Here is a 20,420-nt window from a genome sequence, read left to right on the forward strand (position 1 = left end):
ACCTGCTGTGCAACACCTAAATCTAAGAATTGCATTTAAATCATTGCATTTCCCCCCAAAAAGGCAATATAAACAGCGGGGAATTTTAACTAGTGGGGAATTTAACAACAGCCGCTCCGGCACCAGTGACAGCCCCGGCACCTAAACAACCAGCACGGCAACACTGCTTAGAGATGTCTATCAGCACAATGCACGGACATGCTAAGTGATGGAGCCATTTGATGCAAGATTCCTTCCAAGCTGTGCATTGTATTATCAATGTTAACCTGGTATTTATTCACAAAATGCTGGAGTAACTCAGCAGGTCAGGCAGCATCTCAGGAGAGAAGGAATGGGTGACGTTTCGGGTCGAGACCCTTCTTCAGACTGTTAACATGGTAGTCAAACAGAAATGTTGAACAGAACTGGGCAATATTCTGATAGAATATACTGATATAACTTTTCACATTGTGTATTCACAATATCAGGAGGGGTTAAACTCACCATTTCCTGCAGAGTCCACTCGGTTTATCACGTCGTACATTCCACATTCTGTCATATACATTTATATCTGAAGTGCCTTCAGTACTGAGATCATTTGTGGCAATTCGCAACCTATGGAGTGAATTGTGCACGCAGGCCAGACCATTATGCAAGCTAAACTCCCTTCCATTGACTCCATCTACACCTTTGGAGCGGGAGCACGTGGCCGCTGGCTGGGTAAGGTCACCCTTTGCCCCTTATTTGGGAGTGAGGAAGTTGGCAACCCTACTAATACGGGACAAAGGCGGTCCAGTACCGGACAAACTAATTTAACCCAAAATACTGGATGTCCCGGCTAATACGGGACAGTTGGCAACCCTGTCTCGACCCCAAACGTCACCCATTCCTTCTCGGTGCTGCCTGTCCCGCTGAGTTACTCCAGCGTTTGGTGTCTATCTTTACACAAGTATGATGGTTAGCATAAAGATGGTACGTTGAAGGGCCTGTTTCCATGGTATACAACTCCATGACTCTTAAAACAGTTCTGCAACAGATTACATAGAAACATAGAAAATATGTGTAAGAGGAGACCATTTGGCCCTTCGAGCCAGCACCGCCATTCATTGTGATCATAGTTGATCATCCACAATCAGTAACCCGTGCCTGCCTTCTCCCCATATCCCTTGATTCCGCTAGCCCCTAGAACTCTCTCTAACTCTCTATAAAATTCATCCAGTGAATTGGCCTCCACTGCCTTCTGTGGCAGAGAATTACACAAATTCACAACTCTCTGGGTGAAAAAGTTTTTTTCTCACCTCAGTTTTAAATGGCCTCCCCTTTATCCTTAGACTGTGGTCGGCCCCTGGTTCTGGACTCCCCCAACATTGGGAACTTTTTTCCTGCATCTCGCTTGTCCAGTCCTTTTATAATTTTATATGTTTCAATAAGATCCCCTCTCGTCCTTCTAAATTAACAAACATAATGAAAAATCCTGGTTATGGTGGATTATTGTGCATAAATTGGAAGTCATGTTTCCCTTATTAAGGTAGTAGGTGCAGTTCATTAAATGCATGGGATGTTCTGAAAGGGACAGGAATGTACCATGGAAATGAAAACCTTCCTGTCTTCCAGCTAATTTTGGGTTCAATGCATATATTTCTGATTTGTTTAAAAAATCAGTATTTCATTTAGTTATTTATTAAACATTCAAGAGTCAAGAGAGTCAAGTCAAGAGTGTTTTATTGTCGTGTGTCCCAGATAGAACAACGAAATCCTTACTTGCAGCAGCACAACAGAATATGTAAACATAGTGCACTGTGAACACTATGATAAATGAGAAGAAAAAGGTTCAGTGTGTGTATATATACACACATACACACACACGCGTACGTACACGTAAAAACCAAACAATAATAGTGCAATAATAACAAAAATAGTCTATGTAGTTCAGAGCTTATTTGAGGTTGTGGTGTTTAATAGTCTGATGGCTGTAGGGAAGAAGTTGTTCCTGAACCTGAACGTTACAGTTTTCAGGCTCCTGTACCTTCTACCCAATGGCAGGGGTGAAATGAGAGCGTGGGGAGGGTGGTGTGGGTCTCTGATGATGCTGCCTGCCTTTTATTAATCACGACAGAACACTTGTCTAATATTTAATGCAAGTTGCCATCTACTCTGCTCTATTTAAACAGACTCAACTCACGTGGCAGTGGCATCGGTCATGACTTTGGTCACCGCACTGCTCCTCGGTGCCTGCATCATTCGATCCGACTGACCAAGAACCAGAACCCATTGCAGGCCACATCGAGCCGCACTCTCCTGACATATCCTTCAATAACATCACGATGAACCGTTTACCTCAGTGCTACTTTCCTTATCCCTTAATTCCAGTATTATACAAAAATTAAACAATATAGGTCCTGAATGTATTCAGACCTTGAGGTGTTTTATGAGAATTTATTTTTCAAATGTAATTCTATTTTTATAACTTTGGGGGGTGGAACAGGGTTGGACTGCATTCTACTGTTTTCTGAAGTTGGAAAGTTCATGGTAATTTCAGTATTAAGGAAAGAATGCTTTTTATGTCTAAATCTGAATCTGAATGACCTTTATTGACATTCAAAATGAATTGAACGAAAATCATTTGCCACGCAGAAACAACAGTACAGAGTGAAAGACACAAGACACACAATTTTAACACAAACATCCATCACAGTGACTCCTCCAGACACCCCTTCACTGTGATGGAAGGCAAAAAAAACATTCTTCTCTCTTCCCCCTTGGGTCTTGTATCTCTAAACTTAATTAAGACATCCTCGCACACCTTAATTTCTCTGTCCTACCCCACAATTTCAATACCTTCTTCAAAATCTATATTGTGCACAAAGAAGGAAAAAACTACATCTAATGTTAGTGCAGTTAGTGCTAGCCATACTAGCATGGCTACCCATCTACCGACTTCCGTAGTTGATGTTTCGAACTTATCCAGCCCCTATATTTCTTGGAATTTTTATTCCATAGCAATATTTTACCGGGGGTATATCAAGTTCCAATAGTCGGAAGTGTTAAGATACAAATAATAAAACCCAGAGTTAAAGGAAAAATAAAAGGAAAAATAACAATGAAAATTACTAGCAGGAAATAAAAAAGAAAAAAGAGAGCAGATTTCCAAACATAACAAATAAAATCAAGCTCTGTATTTAACTCTGATCATTCCATTATAAGTAACTTTATAAGTAAGTATTAGTCATTAGTAATAATTATTGATTCTAATTATTAAAAATACCGCGGTATAATTTTAGTATTCATTAGTTAATTATATTAGTAGCGCAGTTATTAGTATCCATGGCAGAATTTCCGATCCACTTCTTTCTCAGCTTCTTTAGTCATCAATTCAATTCCATGCAGTCCTGCTAATTTTTTAACCTATTCTCTTTTTTTTTCTATTACAAATTATCATTATTATTTTCAGTTTGAACGGAGTTACAAATTGGAGCAAAGGAGATATATAGGTGAGAGGCATTTAAGAGTCTTAAAACTCATCTATTCAGAGTTCGGGTGCGGGGTCGGGTCTGTCGAACTGAACCATTGGCTCTATTATAGACCCCCATAGACAAAAAAATGCAAGATTTAAAAATGAATACGGGGAATGAAGGAATAACGTTTTGCAGTTGGAACGTTAAAGGTATTAATGAACTAATTAAGAGAGGTAAAGTATTAGCACATTTAAAAGCAATTAAAGCTGACGTGATTTTCATCCAAGAAACACATTTAAAAAAAGATGCCGAGCATAGGCTGAAAGCTAAATGGATAGATAAAACATATCATTCTTCTTTTACACATAAATCAAGAGGCGTAGCAATATTATTTCGGAAAGGTACTTTATTCAAACATACATCAACTATAACCGATAAGGATGGCAGATACATTATTGTAATAGGAGAATTAAATGCACAAAAAATGATTTTTGTCAATGTATATGGACCAAACTTTGATAGTCCACTGTTCTTTAAGAAAATATTTAACTGCATTCCGGAAATAGCACAACATAACTTAGTAATTGGAGGAGATTTAAATTGTACTTTAGATTCCTATTTAGACAGATCAACAAGACAAAGGAAAACCAAATCACATTCCAGTGACTTATTAAATGCATATATGGATACTAGTAATATTAAAGATGTTTGGAGAGTGGAAAACCCAACTGGACGAGAATACTCATTTTATTCACCTGTACATAAAACCTATTCAAGAATAGATTATTTTTTGGTCGACGCTAAACTTATCTCACTCACTTATAATTCAAAATACCATAATATTACAATCTCAGATCACGCACCTTTAACATTTATGATTAAAATAAATGGTAAAATGGAAAAACGGGGACAATGGAGATTTAACCCACAAATATTAAAAAATAAAACAACTCAGGAATATATTATAGAACAGATTAAGATTTTTTTCGAAATAAATGATAAACCGGAAATATCTTCTGCCCTACTATGGGAAACTTTTAAAGCATATGTCCGTGGAATTATGATGTCTTCTCAAGCATTCTATAATAAAAAGAATCGGAGGGAACAACAGGAATTAGAAAAGGAGATTAAACAATTAGATACAGAGAACGCTGCTAATCCATCTATAATAATACATAATAAAATCGCTGCACTGAAATATAAATTAAATAAAATATACTCAGATCAAGTCGTAAAACATTACCAATACACCAAACAATCACAATTTGAATTTGGAGATAAACCTCATAAATTACTGGCTCGTCAAGTTAGAAAGATGGAAGGAGAAAAAATAATCCATAGGATTAAATCACATACTGGCGAACCTTTAGTACAACCTAAAGATATTAATGAGAGATTTCTGCAATATTATAAAAATCTATATTCAGCTAAAACGACAGAAAATAGGATAGGAATAGAAGCATTTTTAAAAAAATGTAATCTGAAGGGGTTGGATTTACAAAATAGAGAATCACTAAATGCGGAAATTTCAGTAAAAGAAGTTGAAGAATCTATCAGATCATTAAAAAATGGTAAAACACCGGGACCAGATGGTATCGGTTCGGAATTTTATAAAACATTTTATGATCTGATCACACCACGTCTGAAGATACTTTATGAAAATATCTATACTTATCAGAAACTACCAGAAACGTTAAATGAATCTATTATAACACTTATACCTAAAATAGACAAAGATCTGGAGGACCCAGGATCATATAGAGCTATAGCTCTTTTAAATACTGATCAAAAGATACTAACGAAAATATTAGCACAAAGATTAAGCACAGTTATTAATAAACTAATTCACCCCGATCAAACAGGATTTATACCAAAACGATATTCCTCATATAACCTCAGACGATTATATAATATTATATATTCGAAAAGAGGTATTAATAAAGACTTAGTAATTATTTCGTTAGATGCGGAGAAAGCCTTTGACCAAGTGGAATGGTCTTATTTGTTTTCGGTTATGGAATTTTTTAATTTGGGAGAGAAGTTTATCACTTGGGTTAAATTATTATATACCAATCCAACAGCTAGAATAATAACAAATCAAATACTATCAAATAAATTTAATCTATTTCGAGGCTGCAGACAGGGTTGCCCTTTATCCCCACTATTGTTTGCACTTGCATTAGAACCTTTAGCTCAACGGGTGAGAACACATCCTGAAATATATGGATATGACACCACAAATACTGAAAATAAAATTTCTTTATATGCGGATGATGTATTACTTTATATCACAAACCCGGAAATTAGTATTCCAAATTTACTAAAATTAATAACTGAATTTGGATCATATTCAGGATATAGTATTAATTGGAATAAAAGTGAACTTATGCCGATAAGGGTAAATAATCTACATATATTACAACAATTTCCTTTTAAGATAGCAAACGAAAAAATAAAATATCTTGGAATTTATGTAACAAAAAGATTTGATTCTTTATTTAAATCTAATTTTCCGCTCTTATTGAATAAATTAAATAAAAATATTTTATATTGGAAAACATTACCAATCTCAATGATAGGTAGAATTAATGCAATAAAAATGATTTTTCTCCCACAATTATTATATCTTTTCCAACTGATTCCGATATATCTTCCTAAAATTTTTTAAAAAAAGATTGATTCCATAGTCACTAACTTTATCTGGGATTATAAGAGCCATAGAATAAAAAAAAAACACTTATGTAAACCAAAAATAAATGGAGGTCTAGCTCTACCAAACTTTATGTTTTATTATTGGGCAGTCAATATTAAAAATATTAACTTTTGGTTAGTAGAGACAGATAAACAACCAACCTGGTTAAAAATGGAAAAAGAAGATTGTTCGCCCTTTGAAATTAGTTCGATTTTATTCGCCAATAATAAAATAAGTAAGAAAACCTATAGTGAAAACCTTATAATAGATAGTGGAATACGTATTTGGAAACAAATAAAGAAAACATTAAAATTGGAATGTATACCACTAGCTCTTACTATTGTAAATAACATCACATTTAAACCTTCAATGATAGATAAAGGTTTTTTACAATGGAAAAACTGTGGAATTAATAAGATGGGAGATCTCTATAGGGAAAAATTTTTCCTTTCATTTCAAGAATTACAACAAATTTATGGATTACATTCAAAAGATTACTTTAGATATTTACAAATTAGAGATTATGTAAAAGCAAATACACATGAAATTAGAAATAGAAAGACAGAGATTTTAGATGAATGTCTAAATAAACACCCAAATACAGAAAAATTGATATCATATATTTATAATATTTTACTGGAAAACGACGCTCCAAGGACAGAAATATATAGACAATCATGGGAAAATGAATTAGGTCAAATTATTAGACCTGATATATGGGATGAAAGTTTACAACACATACATCACTGTTCGCTAAATGCTAGACACTCTCTTATACAATTTAAAATATTACATAGACTACATTATTCAAAAGCTAAATTACATAGTATTTTTCCAAATATATCTGCCATTTGTGACAAATGTCAGCAATTGGAAGCTAACTTAACGCACATATTCACAAACTGTGAAAAAATCACTAAATTCTGGACAGAAATATTTAAAATAATTTCGAATGTTGTTAATATGAAGCTGATCCCTGACTCAAACTTAATAATACTGGGAATATTAGAAACAGATCAATTAATAACAATGAATCAAAGAATTTTTATTGATTATAGTTTAATAATTGGGAAAAAATTAATATTGAAATTCTGGAAAGGTCCTACATCCCCCACAATTAAAATGTGGATTACAGGAATGTCGGAGACACTTCATCTGGAAAGATTGAGACTTGTACTAATGGACAGGTTGGATCTTTTCAGAGGAATATGGTCTCCATTTATTGCATATTTAAAGGGTCAAAATGGCTTGGTGCGAGGACCTGACTGTGGCCTGAATAATGGAATGGAGGAAGAATTATGTATAATAAATCATGGATATATCTCCAATGATAGATAACTTTTTTAATACTCCATTCATTTCTCCAATTTGGATTTCTTATTTTTATTTTATTTTTCTCTATCTTTACCTCTCTGGGAAAAAAAAGTATAGAAATATATAAGACATAATTGTTAATATTAATAATATTACGAATGTATGTGATAAGTATATTTTATTAATATGTACTTATGTTTAATAAAAATATTTATCAAAAAAAAAAATCTATATTGTGAGCCACCTTTCGATGACTTCCCCCAACACTGCTCCAACAGTTAGATTACTTTGTTTGTTGTCAGACCAGTCTGAAAATGGGACTTGACCCGAAAAGTCACCTAACCATGTTCTCCAGAGATGCTGCCTGACCCAGCGAGTTACTCCAGCAGGTTGTATCCTTTAATGGGTTACTTTTTCTTTGAAGAGCAATGCGAAAAGTAATGCTGTATCTCAAACTGTGTAGCTTCTCAATTCTCAAAACGTGTGGCTTTATTAAAATAAAAACTAAAATTTTATTTTTAAACATTTTAACTTGGTTGCTTGGAATTCTATTAACTTGCGCTGAAACACACCACTGAGTGTGGCAGACATACACATCCTCATCCCAGGAATGAGTAGGTTAACCTATGATGAGCGTTTGTCGACACTGGGCCTGTACTCGCTGGAGTTTAGAAGGATGAGGGGGACCTCATTGAAACATACAGAATAGTACAAGGCTTGGATAGAGTGGATGTGGAGAGGATGTTTCCACCAGTGGGAGAGTTCAGGACTAGAGGTCATAGCCTCAGAATTAAAGGAAGGAGATGAGGAGAAATTTCTTTAGTCAGAGGGTGGTGAATCTGTGGAATTCTTTGACACAGAAGGCTGTGGAGGCCAAGTCAATTGATATTTTTAAGGCAAAGATAGATAGATTTTTTGTATTAGTACAGGTGTCAGACGTTATGGGGAGAAGGCAGGAGAATGGGGTTAGGAGGGAGAGATAAATCTGTCATGATTGAATGGCAAGTAGACTTGACGGGCCGTATGGTCTAATTCTACTCCTATAATTTATGACCTTATGACAACTGAGGCAGAGAATTCCACAGATTCACAACTCTCTGACTGAAAAAGTTTTTCTCATCTCAGTTCTAAATGGCCTACCACTTATTCTTAAACTGCGGCCCCAGAACAAGGGGCCACAGTTTACGAATAAGGGGTAGGCCATTTAGAACTGAGATGAGAAAAAACTTTTTCAGTCAGAGAGTTGTGAATCTGTGGAATTCTCTGCCTCAGAAGGCAGTGGAGGCCAATTCTCTGAATGCATTCAAGAGAGCTAGATAGAGCTCTTAAGGATAGCAGAGTCAGGGGGTATGGGGAGAAGGCAGGAACGGGGTACTGATTGAGACTGATCAGCCATGATCACATTGAATGGCGGTGCTGGCTCAAAGGGCCGAATGGCCTCCTCCTGCACCTATTGTCTATTGACATGAAATACTTTTCATTCAGACCTCAAAGATTTTGTCAAAGTCAAAAAACTGAGACAAATGGAAATGTGCAGTTAGTTAAGAACTGTTGGCACCAGCACTGACTGTGAGCTGCCCGGATTCATGAACAATCCCATAGAAAGACCCAAGCCTGCAGGTCAGACCAGGTAATACACCGCATCATAGTTTATTTTCTTCCTTACCCACCCTGGGGAATTACTCTTCAACCAATGCCCAACAAACAAATGCAAGCCTTCTTTACCACTAACTATTTGTGCTGCCACTTTTGGGGAGTTATTGGCTTGGATCCCAAGATCCCTCCACACACCAATGTGGTTAAACGTTTTTCAATCAACTCTATATCTTCCCCTTACATTTGACCTCCCAGAGTTTAACACCTCACATTTTCTTAGATTATTTATTTAGATATTGACAATTTATCCTTGTCTTTACTTTTATTTATAATGTCTTGCTATCCACTTTGCTGCTGTAACACTGTAAATTTCCCCGGTGTGGGATGAATAAAGGAATATATTATTATTATTATTATTATTATTATTATATTCCATCTGTCAGTTCTCTGCCTACGTCTGCACCTGGAGTATATCTCACTGTATGCTATGATAGCCTTTCTCGCAGTCCGCAAACCCAGAAATCTTGGTGTCATCTGCAAATTTACGAACCAACCTGTCTACATTACATCCAAGTTATTCAGTCTTGACCCGAAACGTCACCCATTCTTTCTCTCCCAAGATGCTGCCTGACCCGCTGAGTTACTCCAGCATTTTGTGTCTACCTTCGATTTAAACCAGCATCTGCAGTTCTTTCCAACACACACGCACATATATATAAATAAATACAAAATATGGGATGGGAGGGAGGGATGGATGGATGGATGGATGGATGGATGGATGGATGGATGGATGGATGGATGGATGGATGGATGGATGGATGGATGGATGGATGGATGGATGGATGGATGGATGGATGGATGGATGGATGGATGGATGGATGGATGGATGGATGGATGGATGGATGGATGGATGGATGGATGGATGGATGGATGGATGGATGGATGGATGGATGGATGGATGGATGGATGGATGGATGGATGGATGGATGGATGGATGGATGGATGGATGGATGGATGGATGGATGGATGGATGGATGGATGGATGGATGGATGGATGGATGGATGGATGGATGGATGGATGGATGGATGGATGGATGGATGGATGGATGGATGGATGGATGGATGGATGGATGGATGGATGGATGGATGGATGGATGGATGGATGGATGGATGGATGGATGGATGGATGGATGGATGGATGGATGGATGGATGGATGGATGGATGGATGGATGGATGGATGGATGGATGGATGGATGGATGGATGGATGGATGGATGGATGGATGGATGGATGGATGGATGGATGGAAGCAGAGCACATATCTTTGTGGAACTCCACTGATATCAGACCCTCAAAGCAGAATAATGCCTTCCCACCATAATCCTTTAGTTTAATTTAGTTTATTTTCATTTAAAGTGCAGAAAGCCCACTGAATCCGCACCGACCAGCGATGGCTGCACATTAACACTATCCTACACATTCTGGGGACAATTTATATTTAAACTGAGCAAATTAACCTACAAACCTGTACATCTTTGGAGTATGGGAGGAAAACGTACAAGATCCATACAGACAGCACCCGTAGCCAGGATCGAACCCAGGGCTCCAGCACTGTAAGGCAGCAACTCTACCACTGCGCCACCGTGCCGCCCTTTGTTTCTATGAATAAGCCAGTTCTCAATCCAAACAACCAAGTCACCTTGAATCTTATGCATCTTCATCTTCTGGATCAGCCTACCGACCATAAGGGACCTTATTGTAAATTTCCCCAGTGTGGGACGAATAAAGGAATATATTATCAAATGTCTTATGAAAATCCATGCAGACAAAATCCACCACCCTCCCTTCAGAAATCATCTTTGACACCTCCTGGGCGGCATGGTGGCGCAGCGGTAGAGTTGCTGCCTTACAGCGAATGCTGCGCCGGAGACTCAGTTACGATCCTGACTACGGGTGCTGTCTGTAAGGAGTTTGCACGTTCTCCCCGTGACCTGCGTGGGTTTTCTCCGAGATCTTCGGTTTCCTCCCACACTCCAAAGACGTACAGGTTTGTAGGTTAATTGGCTGGGCAAATGTAAAAATTGTCCCTAGTGGGTGTAGGATAGTCGGACCCGGTGGGCCGAAGGGCCTGTTTCTGCGCTGTATCTCTAAAATCTAAAAAAAATCTGAAAAATCTCCTCAAAAACCTTGATCAAGTTAGCAAGACATGCCCGACTCGCAAAGCCTTGCTAACTGTTCCTAAACAGCCCATTCCCTTCCAAATCGAAATCCTATCCTGAAGAATCCTCTCCAATAGCTTCCCTACCATTGATGTAAGGCTCACCAACCTAGAATTCCCTGGGTTATCTCTTCTTCCCTTAAACAAAGAATCAACATTGGCTTCTCTCCAGTCATCCAGGGCTTTGCCTGCCAGAGTTCGTCCCAAGCCACACACTGTTTCTCCAATGAAATCACCATAAGACACAGGTTCCCCTCCAAGTCACATACTGCATTGACTTGGAAAAAGTCACTGTTCCTTCACCATCACTAGCTCTAAATCACAGAACATGGAGCGGCACGGTGGCGCGGTGGTAGAGTTGCTGCCTTGCAGTGCCAGAGACCCGGGTTCGATCCCAACTACGGATACTGTCTGTACAGAGTTTGTACGTTCTCCCCATGACCTGCGTGAGTTTTTCCCAAGATAGAGCCATAGAGATCATAGATCTTCGGTTTCCTCCCACATTCCAAAGACGGGCAGGTTTGTAGGTTAATTGGCTTGGTATGAGTGTAACTTGTCCCCAGTGTGTGTTAATGTGTGGGGATCGCTGGTCGGTGCGGACTTGGTGGACTGAAGGGCCTGTTTCTGCGCTGTATCTCAAAACTAAACTGAACTAAATAGAGCTCTAGGTTAGTGGAATCAAGGGATATGAGGAGAAGGTAGGCACAGATTACTGATTGTGGATGATCAGCCATGATCACAATGAATGGCGGTGCTGGCTCAAAGGGCCAAATGGCCTCCTCCTGCACCTATTTTCTGTTTCTATGTTTCTAAGTAACTCATTTCACAAAATACTGGAGTAACTCAGCAGGTCAGGCAGCATCTCAGGAGAGAAGGAATGGGTGACGTTTCGGGTCGAGACCCTTCTTCAGACTGATGCCAGGGGGGTGGGCTATGTAACTCCCTCCCCAGAGCACTACCTTCAATAGAAGGACTGCAATAGTTTTAGTAGCTCACCACTGTTTTCTCAAGTTAGAGATGGGCAATGAATTCCAGCCTTGTCAGTGGGGCCCAGACTGCTAAAAGATAAACACATTTTAAAAAGGTTGAGCAGATTTGCATTAAAATGTCTTTGATTTCTCCAGCATGCTGATTGCTCCACCTTGTGGATGATTGGAGAAGCACGCATGACACCATGGGGATCAAAGACACTAGAGGAGCATGATGGACCACTCCGTTGAAATCGCCTACACCAGGGGCCTCCAAACATTTCAGCATGTGGGCCATATTTGGCACAAAAATAAAGTGTGTGTTTTATAAATTTAATGAACTCAAAAAGGTTTAGACTAGGTTACGTTAGATTAAAATTAGGAAAGGTTAAACAAGGTTAGGTTAGATTAGGTTATTTACATTAGGTTTATATGGCAACAAATAAATAATATTCAATTTTTTAAAAGAGCCTGAAATATTGGAAAATATATATACTGTAGGTATACAATTATTTATAAAACAGAAAAAATACAGTGACCACCACTGGGGGAGAGAGAGAGAAGAGAGAGAATGGTAGAAAGAGGGGAGGAGAGAGAGAGAATAGACAATAGGTGCAGGAGGAGACCATTCGGCCCTTCGAGCCAGCACCACCATTCAATGTGATCATGGCTGATCATTCTTAATCAGTACCCTGTTCCTGCCTTCTCCCCATACCCCCATACCACAGGGGTGGAGAGAGAGTGGGGGTAGAGAGAGTGGGGAGAGAGAGAGTGGGGGGGAGAGAGGTTGGCGGGAAGAGAGAGTGGGGTGAAGAGAGAATGGGGGGAAGAGAGAGTGGGGGTGGATAGAGAGTGGGGAGAGAGAGAGTGGGGGGGAGAGTGGGGGGAAGAGAGTGGGGGGAAGAGAGAGTGGGGGGGAAGAGAGAATGGGGAGAGAGAGAGTGGGGGGAAGAGAGAGTGGGGGGGAGAGTGGGGGGAAGAGAGAGTGGGGGGAAGAGAGAGTGGGGGGAAGAGAGAGTGGGGGGAAGAGAGAGTGGGGAGAGAGAGAGTGGGGGGAAGAGAGAGTGGGGGGGAGAGTGGGGGGAAGAGAGAGTGGGGGGGAAGAGAGAGTGGGGGGAAGAGAGAGTGGGGGAAAGAGAGAATGGGGGGAAGAGAGAGTGGGGAGAGAGAGAGTGGGGGAAGAGAGAGTGGGGAGAGAGAGAGTGGGGGAAGAGAGAGTGGGGGGAAGAGAGAGTGGGGGGGAAGAGAGAATGGGGGGGAGAGAGAGTGGGGGAAGAGAGTGATGGAGAGAGAGAGTGGGGGGAAGAGAGAGTGGGGGGAAGAGAGAGTGGGGGAAGAGAGAGTGGGGTGAAGAGAATGGGGGGAGAGAGTGGGGGGGGATAAAGTGGGGGAGAGAGTGGGGGTGGAGAGAGAGTGGGGGTGGAGAGAAAGTGGGGTGGATAGAATGGGGAGGGAGAGAAAGTGGTGAGGGAGAGAGAGAGTGGGGGAAGAGAGAGTGGGGGGAAGAGAGAGTGGGGGGAAGAGAGAGTGGGGGGAAGAGAGAGTGGGGTGGAGAGAGAGTGGGGGGGAGAGAGAGTGGGGGGGAAGAGAGAGTGGGGGGGAGAGAGAGTGGGGGGAAGAGAGAGTGGGGTGGAGAGAGAGTGGGGGGGAGAGAGAGTGGGGGGGAAGAGAGAGTGGGGGGAAGAGAGAGTGGGGGGAAGAGAGAGTGGGGGGAGATAGAGGGGTGGAGAGAGAGTGGGGTGGAGAGAGAGAGTGGGGGGGAGAGAGAGTGGGGGGAAGAGAGAGTGGGGGGAGAGAGAGTGGGGGTGGAGAGAGAGTGGGGGGAGAGAGAGTGGGGGGAGAGAGAGTGGGGGGGAGAGAGAGTGGGTAGGGAGAAAGAGTGGGGGGAGAGAGAGAGAGTGGGGGGAGAGAGTGGGGGGAGAATGGGAGAGAGAGAGAGTGGGGGGGAAGAGAGAGTGGGGGGAGAGAGAGTGGGGTGGAGAGAGAGTGGGGAGAAGAGAGAGTGGGGGAGAGAGAGTGGGGGGAAGAGAGAGTGGGGGGGAAGAGAGAGTGGGGGGGAAGAGAGAGTGGGGGGGAAGAGAGAATGGGGGGGGGGAGAGAGAGTGGGGGAAGAGTGAGGGAGAGAGAGAGTGGGGGGAAGAGAGTGTGGGGGGGAAGAGAGAATGGGGGGGAGAGAGAGTGGGGGAAGAGAGAGTGGGGAAGAGAGAGTGGGGGGAAGAGAGAGTGGGGGGGAAGAGAGAGTGGGGGAGAAGAGAGAGTGGGGGGAAGAGAGAGTGGGGGAAGAGAGAATGGGGGGGAGAGAGAGTGGGGGAAGAGAGTGAGGGAGAGAGAGAGAGTGGGGGGGAAGAGAGAGTGGGGAAGAGAGAGTGGGGGGAAGAGAGTGGGGGAGAGAGAGAGTGGGTAGGGAGAGAGAGTGGGGGGGAGAGAGAGTGGGGGAAGAGAGGGTGGGGGTGGAGAGAGAGTGGGGGGGAAGAGAGAGTGGGGGGGAAGAGAGAGAGGGGGAGAGAGAGTGGGGTGGAGAGAGAGTGGGGGGGGAGAGAGAGTGGGGGGGGGAGAGAGAGTGGGGGGGAGAGAGTGGGGGTGGAGAGAGAGTGGGGGAGAGAGAGTGGGGGGAGAGAGAGTGGGGGGGGAGAGTGGGTAGGGAGAGAGATTGGGGGGAGAGAGAGAGAGCGGGGGGAGAGAGTGGGGGGGAGAATGGGAGAGAGAGATAGTGGGGGGGGGGAGAGAGAGTGGGGGGAGAGAGTGGGGGAAGAGAGAGTGGGGGGGGAGAGAGAGTGGGGGAAGAGAGAGTGGGGGGAGAGAGAGTGGGGGGAGAGAGAGAGTGGGGTGGATAGAGAGTGGGGAGAGAGAGTGGGGAGAGAGAGAGTGGGGGGAGAGAGAGTGGGGGAGAGAGAGAGTGGGGGAGAGAGAGAGTGGGGTGGATAGAGAGTGGGGAGAGAGAGAGTGGGGGGGGGGAGAGTGGGGGGGGGAGAGAGTGGGGGGAGAGAGAGTGGGGGGAGAGAGAGTGGGGGAGAGAGAGAGTGGGGGGGAGAGAGAGTGGGGGGGAGAGAGAGTGGGGGAGAGAGAGAGTGGGGGGGGGGAGAGATTCGGGGTAGAGGGAGCAGCGGGGGAGAGCGGGAAGGAGGAGGGTATCAGAGGGTCCGGTGAAGGAGCGGGGGCTGCTCCCCCCCCCTCTGAAGACCCTGTGCTGAAGTGCATCCGCCATTTTAGTAAGCAAAGCCCGCCTCTCACAGTGTAATCAGTGTTGTGGGGGAACAGTATGTGTGATGATACCATTAAGATTCAGACTCTATCTCATCTATCAATCCACAGATTCTTGTTATTTTTCTTTTTTAATGTCTCTGCAAGTTTCTGCCTACTAAAATGGCGCCGTGACGTAGGGTCGAGTGGTCTATCTTGCTCCTCTAGTATCTTTGATGGGGATGCAGAGGCAAATCCCTGACACAGTTCGGGGGATCAATACACACATAAGAAATAGGAAAAGGGGACGACAATCTGATACTTCAGCACTTTGCTGTAACTCATCGGGATCTGGGGTCGTGGCTGATATTGTAATTCAGGGCCACTTTGCAGGATGTCCCTTGATTTCACCCATAATGTCCATAATTCTCAAGAAGGCAGTGGAGGCCAATTCTCTGAATGCATTCAAGAGAGAGCTAGATAGAGCTCTTAAGGATAGTGGAGTCAGGGGGTGGTATGGGGAGAAGGCAGGAACGGGGTACTGATTGAGAATGATCAGCCATGATCACATTGAATGGTGGTGCTGTGTCGAAGGGCCGAATGGCCTCCTCCTGCACCTATTGTCTAAGGGTCTCGACCCGAGACGTCACCCATTCCTTCTCTCCTGAGATGCTGCCTGACCTGATGAGTTACTCCAGCATTTTGTGAATAAATACCTTCGATTTGTACCAGCATCTGCAGTTATTTTCTAATACCTCTGACACAGAATCGAAGAGATTTTCTGGAGCGGAAACGAAAATTTGTAACAAGCCTGAGAACTTTTGCCCACAAATGCGCCCGATGACAGAAATACATGATTTTCTGCAAGGGTGCAAAAACCAAACTTCTGCAATTTCTGCTCTCAGTTTCATTGGCATTGCCCCCTGCCAAACTTCACTGTAACGTTGCTTCATGTGGAGGGTACGCTGGAGGGTGCTCGTGTCTCAACATCACCCCTTGCTCTTTCACCAGTGAAGAACAGGCCAAGTGTGGCGCAGCGGTAGAGCTAATGCCTCACAGCGCCAGTAGACGCCAGGTTCGATCCTGACCACGGCTGCTGTCTGCACTGTCCGTGACCTGCGAGGACTTTCCCCGAAATCTTCGGTTTCCTCTTACACTTCCAAAGTTTGTAGGTTAATTGATGTAAATTTGTGCGTGGCAGTTGACTTTTTTGGTATTTTTTTTAACAGTCTTGTGGTTTTATGAAGAGTGGATAGAGACATCAGATGTTCTTCCAAAAGATGCAAGTGAAGCAGGTGGGTTTTTACAACAGTCTAGTAAACCTGCCAACCCCCCTCCCTACCAATTGAGCAGTTTTTTTAATTTAAAATAATTTAATCAACAGGATTTAAATTCTTGACAAGTTGTGGGTAGATTACACTCATCGCTGCGATTCACGTCTTTGGGTTACTTCTACCGCAAGTTCACTGTAACACCTTCAGTCCTCCCATTGACACCTAAACCCCACCTATCTGATTGAATGATTAATTGAAAGGCACAGCCTTTGGTCCACCGAGTCCACGCTGACCATCAATCACCTGTTCAAACGTGTTCTGCGTTATCCCACTTTTGCACCCACTCAAGATTTCAAGATCAATTTATTGTCACATGTGCCAATTAAGGTACAGTGAAGTTTGAAATCTGCTCCCAACTCACACCAGCAGTGTGTGCGGAACTCACACTACACATGTGCACGTCTTTGGGGTGTGCGAAAAAATCACGGGGACCGCCATGAGGGGGTGGGGAAGAACAGTGGGAAGGGAGGGAGGGAGAACTCAGGATTCGGGGATCCGGCGTGGGGAACCGCTAGGGATGGAGGGATGGGAGGATGGGGGGGGGGGGGGGGATGGGAGGATGGGGGGGGGCACAAAAGAGGAGCCGGCCTACTTTGTACCTTTGTCAAGGCCGTAGATGACCGCTATTTGTATACATTGGGTACGCAAGCAAAGAAATTCCCTGTGCCTTGTCACATGTGGCAATAAAATATTCCGTTCCAACCGCAGAGCAAACGGAAGAAACACACTTGGTCGCAGAGAGAACGTGCAAGCTCCGCACAGACAGCACCCGAGGTCAGGATTGAACCCGGGACTCTGGTGCCGTGAGGCAGCAACTCTACCGCTGCGCCACCTGATAACTAAATCTAAATGTTTTAATATGTACATTCAAGGTCCCACTTAGGAGTCCAAAACAAAATCTAGATACAATTGACAGCTTTGAGAGTAAAAGCAGTTCGGTTTTATAGTTTGTGATCTCAACCTTTTTTTGCTACTTTTACTATTTCACTGAAAATGTTACATTACGACAGCAATTACACAGTTAATGTTTTTTTTAATGGATCTAGATGTTTCTATCTGGAACATGACTGATTTAAGAATAATTCATGCAAATAGTGCTTCCATTTAATTAAACGGAGCTGGTTTCACTTCCCATCTCTTGGAAGTGAAAATTGCCACATGACATTGCGCAGATTAAGAGAACGTCTGGTTTATTTTTCCCGCCGTTGCCAGGCGTGAATGGCACTTCTGCTTTCGAGTCGCAGAGTCACACAGCACGGATAAGAGGAATTGTTTTGCCGGTTAACACTTGTCTCCTAATTGGCATTTCTTAAACGGCTTATCTATTTAATATCACATTGCTGCTCGGGAATTTGCTGTTTGCAAAGTGTCTGTCAGTGTATTTCACAAATACTTCAACTGGGGGCTCCTAAAAAGAGATGTCAAAAAGGCAATAGATAGATAGAAGTTTTTTTTCTCTCTGTCTCTAAGCTACTTGAGATTTCAAGATTTCCAGATCAAATTATTGTCACATGTACCAATTAAGGTACAGTGAAATTTGAGTTACCATACAGTCAATAAGTGAAAAGCAACAAAACACACAGCCACATAGAACCGCCCCCCCTGACATCAGTCTGAAGAAGGGTCTCGACCCGAAACGTCACCCATTCCTTCTCTCTCGAGATGCTGCCCGACCTGCTGAGTTACTCCAGCACTTTGTGAATAAATACATTCGATTTGTACCAGCATCTGCAGTTATTTTCTTATACTACTTAGGCGTGGAGACTCTGCTTGTTCTTCTAATTCTAAGAAGAATTTTGTTTTGAAGCCAATCTACTTCGCTTCCTGAATGGTGCATTTATCAATCTTATTTTGAACCCTGCGACGAACTCTTGGTAGCTTGAAAAACATTTCCTCTGCGAAGACCATGTCGAAAACCGCCATCCTGTTTTTGGTCCAGCTGCTGTGTAAGTTAAATACTATTTTACTGTTTCAAAAAGTTAGACATGTGAAACTTAGTGTACTGCACATCATATTACAAATCCTATTGCAGAAGACATTTAGAATATCTTAATACAGTGGGAAAATATAAAAAATGTTCATTCTCCGACTATACTACCCTTGAGTAAAACAACATGGCTTCTATAATTTATACAACATATATATACACACAATATTGTTTTATATAATGCTGAACATGGGCTTTTAACTAAGTGGTTGCAAAGACTTAGTTTAAAAGTCCATGTTCAGAATTATATAAAACAAATAAGTCCCTCGAAATTAACAAAATTCCGCAAATAACTTTGAACTGAAAAGATTAACTCTTATCTTCTCATATCATAGTATTTAATCCTGCTATTAGAAAACACAGTAATAGATTGAAGTGTATCAGCTCACGAGAGGTTGAGATAGAGTGCGCGGGAGGATCCAGTGTCCCTTGACAGAGAGGTCAAAATCCTCGGACATAAATTTAATTGGCAGAAGGGTGGCAGAGAGACGTGGAATCATTTTTTCCAACTGGCGGGTGGTGGGTGTGTGGGACACACTGGCTTCAGGGAAGGTAGTGGCGCAAATGCTTGTCACATTTAAACAGCATGTGGGTGCATGTTTGAGGAGCAGTAACATTGAAGCTCCGGACTTTATACTGGAAATTGACAGTCGTGGACTTTTTCAACAACGTAGACATGACTGGCTAAATGGCTTCCTCGCAAACTGTCAAAGACATGATTAATTAATTGTGGCTATTCCCTGCATTTTGAACTGACGCGAACACAAATCTGAATGGTCTGAACAATATTATCTTTTCGTTGTTTCAGATGGGATTGGTCATTTCCAAACAGGTAAGAACTGTTTTCAATTAATCCTTATTTATTCACGAAATGCTGGAGTAACTCAGCAGGTCAGGCAGCATCTCAGAAGAGAAGGAATGGGCGACGTTTCGGGTCGAGACCCTTCTTCAGACTGAACCCTGCGACGAACTCTTGGTAGCTTGAAATTAATCCTTAAATCTCTCTGTGTGAGATAAACAAAAAGAACTGCTTAACTTCAGAAATCGTGGCAATGATCTGCCTAAGGGAACCGTTTAAACTCCACTTTCAATGAACGATGGTGGCAGAAGGAAACTTCTCATGGGTCCCGGCCACAACCTAAAATTGTTACTCCGATCCATTAGATAAGACACAAAAAGCTGGAGTAACTCAACGAGGCAGTCCCGAAACGTCACCCATTCCTTCTCTCCAGAGATGCTGCCTGTCCCGCTGAGTTACTCCAACATTTTGTGTCTTATCTTCGGGTTAAACCAGCATCTGCAGTTCCTTCCTGCACTCTCCCATCCATTAGATCTACAGATTTATCACAACATTGGTGCAATGATCACATTTACAGAAAACCAATGAAAACTAAAATGGGGAGAGATGTAAAACTGCAGGCAATTCACACAAAACCCAGGTCTAGTTTTTTGTACCGAGAGTGGACTGTGGACATTTGAACACTTTATGGGAAAAAAAGTTGTTATTTCTTTTTTTATCTATTTGAATATATTTTTGCATCAACAAGCAATGTGCCACTGTAAATCTTTGACATAAATTAAATATATGTTAATTAAGCCAAAAAGTGTTATCTATCCAAAAATCCAGCCACATGGGTTTGAATGAAGAACCATTGTACAATGGTGGAACCCAGGAATTTAATACGACAACAGACTTAT

General features: G+C 42.3%; 1 protein-coding gene across 1 annotated transcript in view; it reads left to right on the forward strand.

Moving 5' to 3' along the window:
• The window catches only part of LOC144594637 (immunoglobulin superfamily member 1-like), an 81,177-nt gene that overhangs the window by 26,470 nt on the left and 34,287 nt on the right, over window positions 1–20,420 (forward strand). Inside the window, exon 11 of the mRNA XM_078401412.1 lies at window positions 16,631–16,696. Within this exon, the coding sequence (XP_078257538.1) occupies window positions 16,631–16,696 (66 nt within the window). The remainder of the gene's footprint in view (window positions 1–16,630; window positions 16,697–20,420) is intronic.

This window comes from Rhinoraja longicauda, chromosome 6 (assembly GCF_053455715.1).
Source record: "Rhinoraja longicauda isolate Sanriku21f chromosome 6, sRhiLon1.1, whole genome shotgun sequence".
Lineage (NCBI taxonomy): Eukaryota > Metazoa > Chordata > Chondrichthyes > Rajiformes > Arhynchobatidae > Rhinoraja > Rhinoraja longicauda.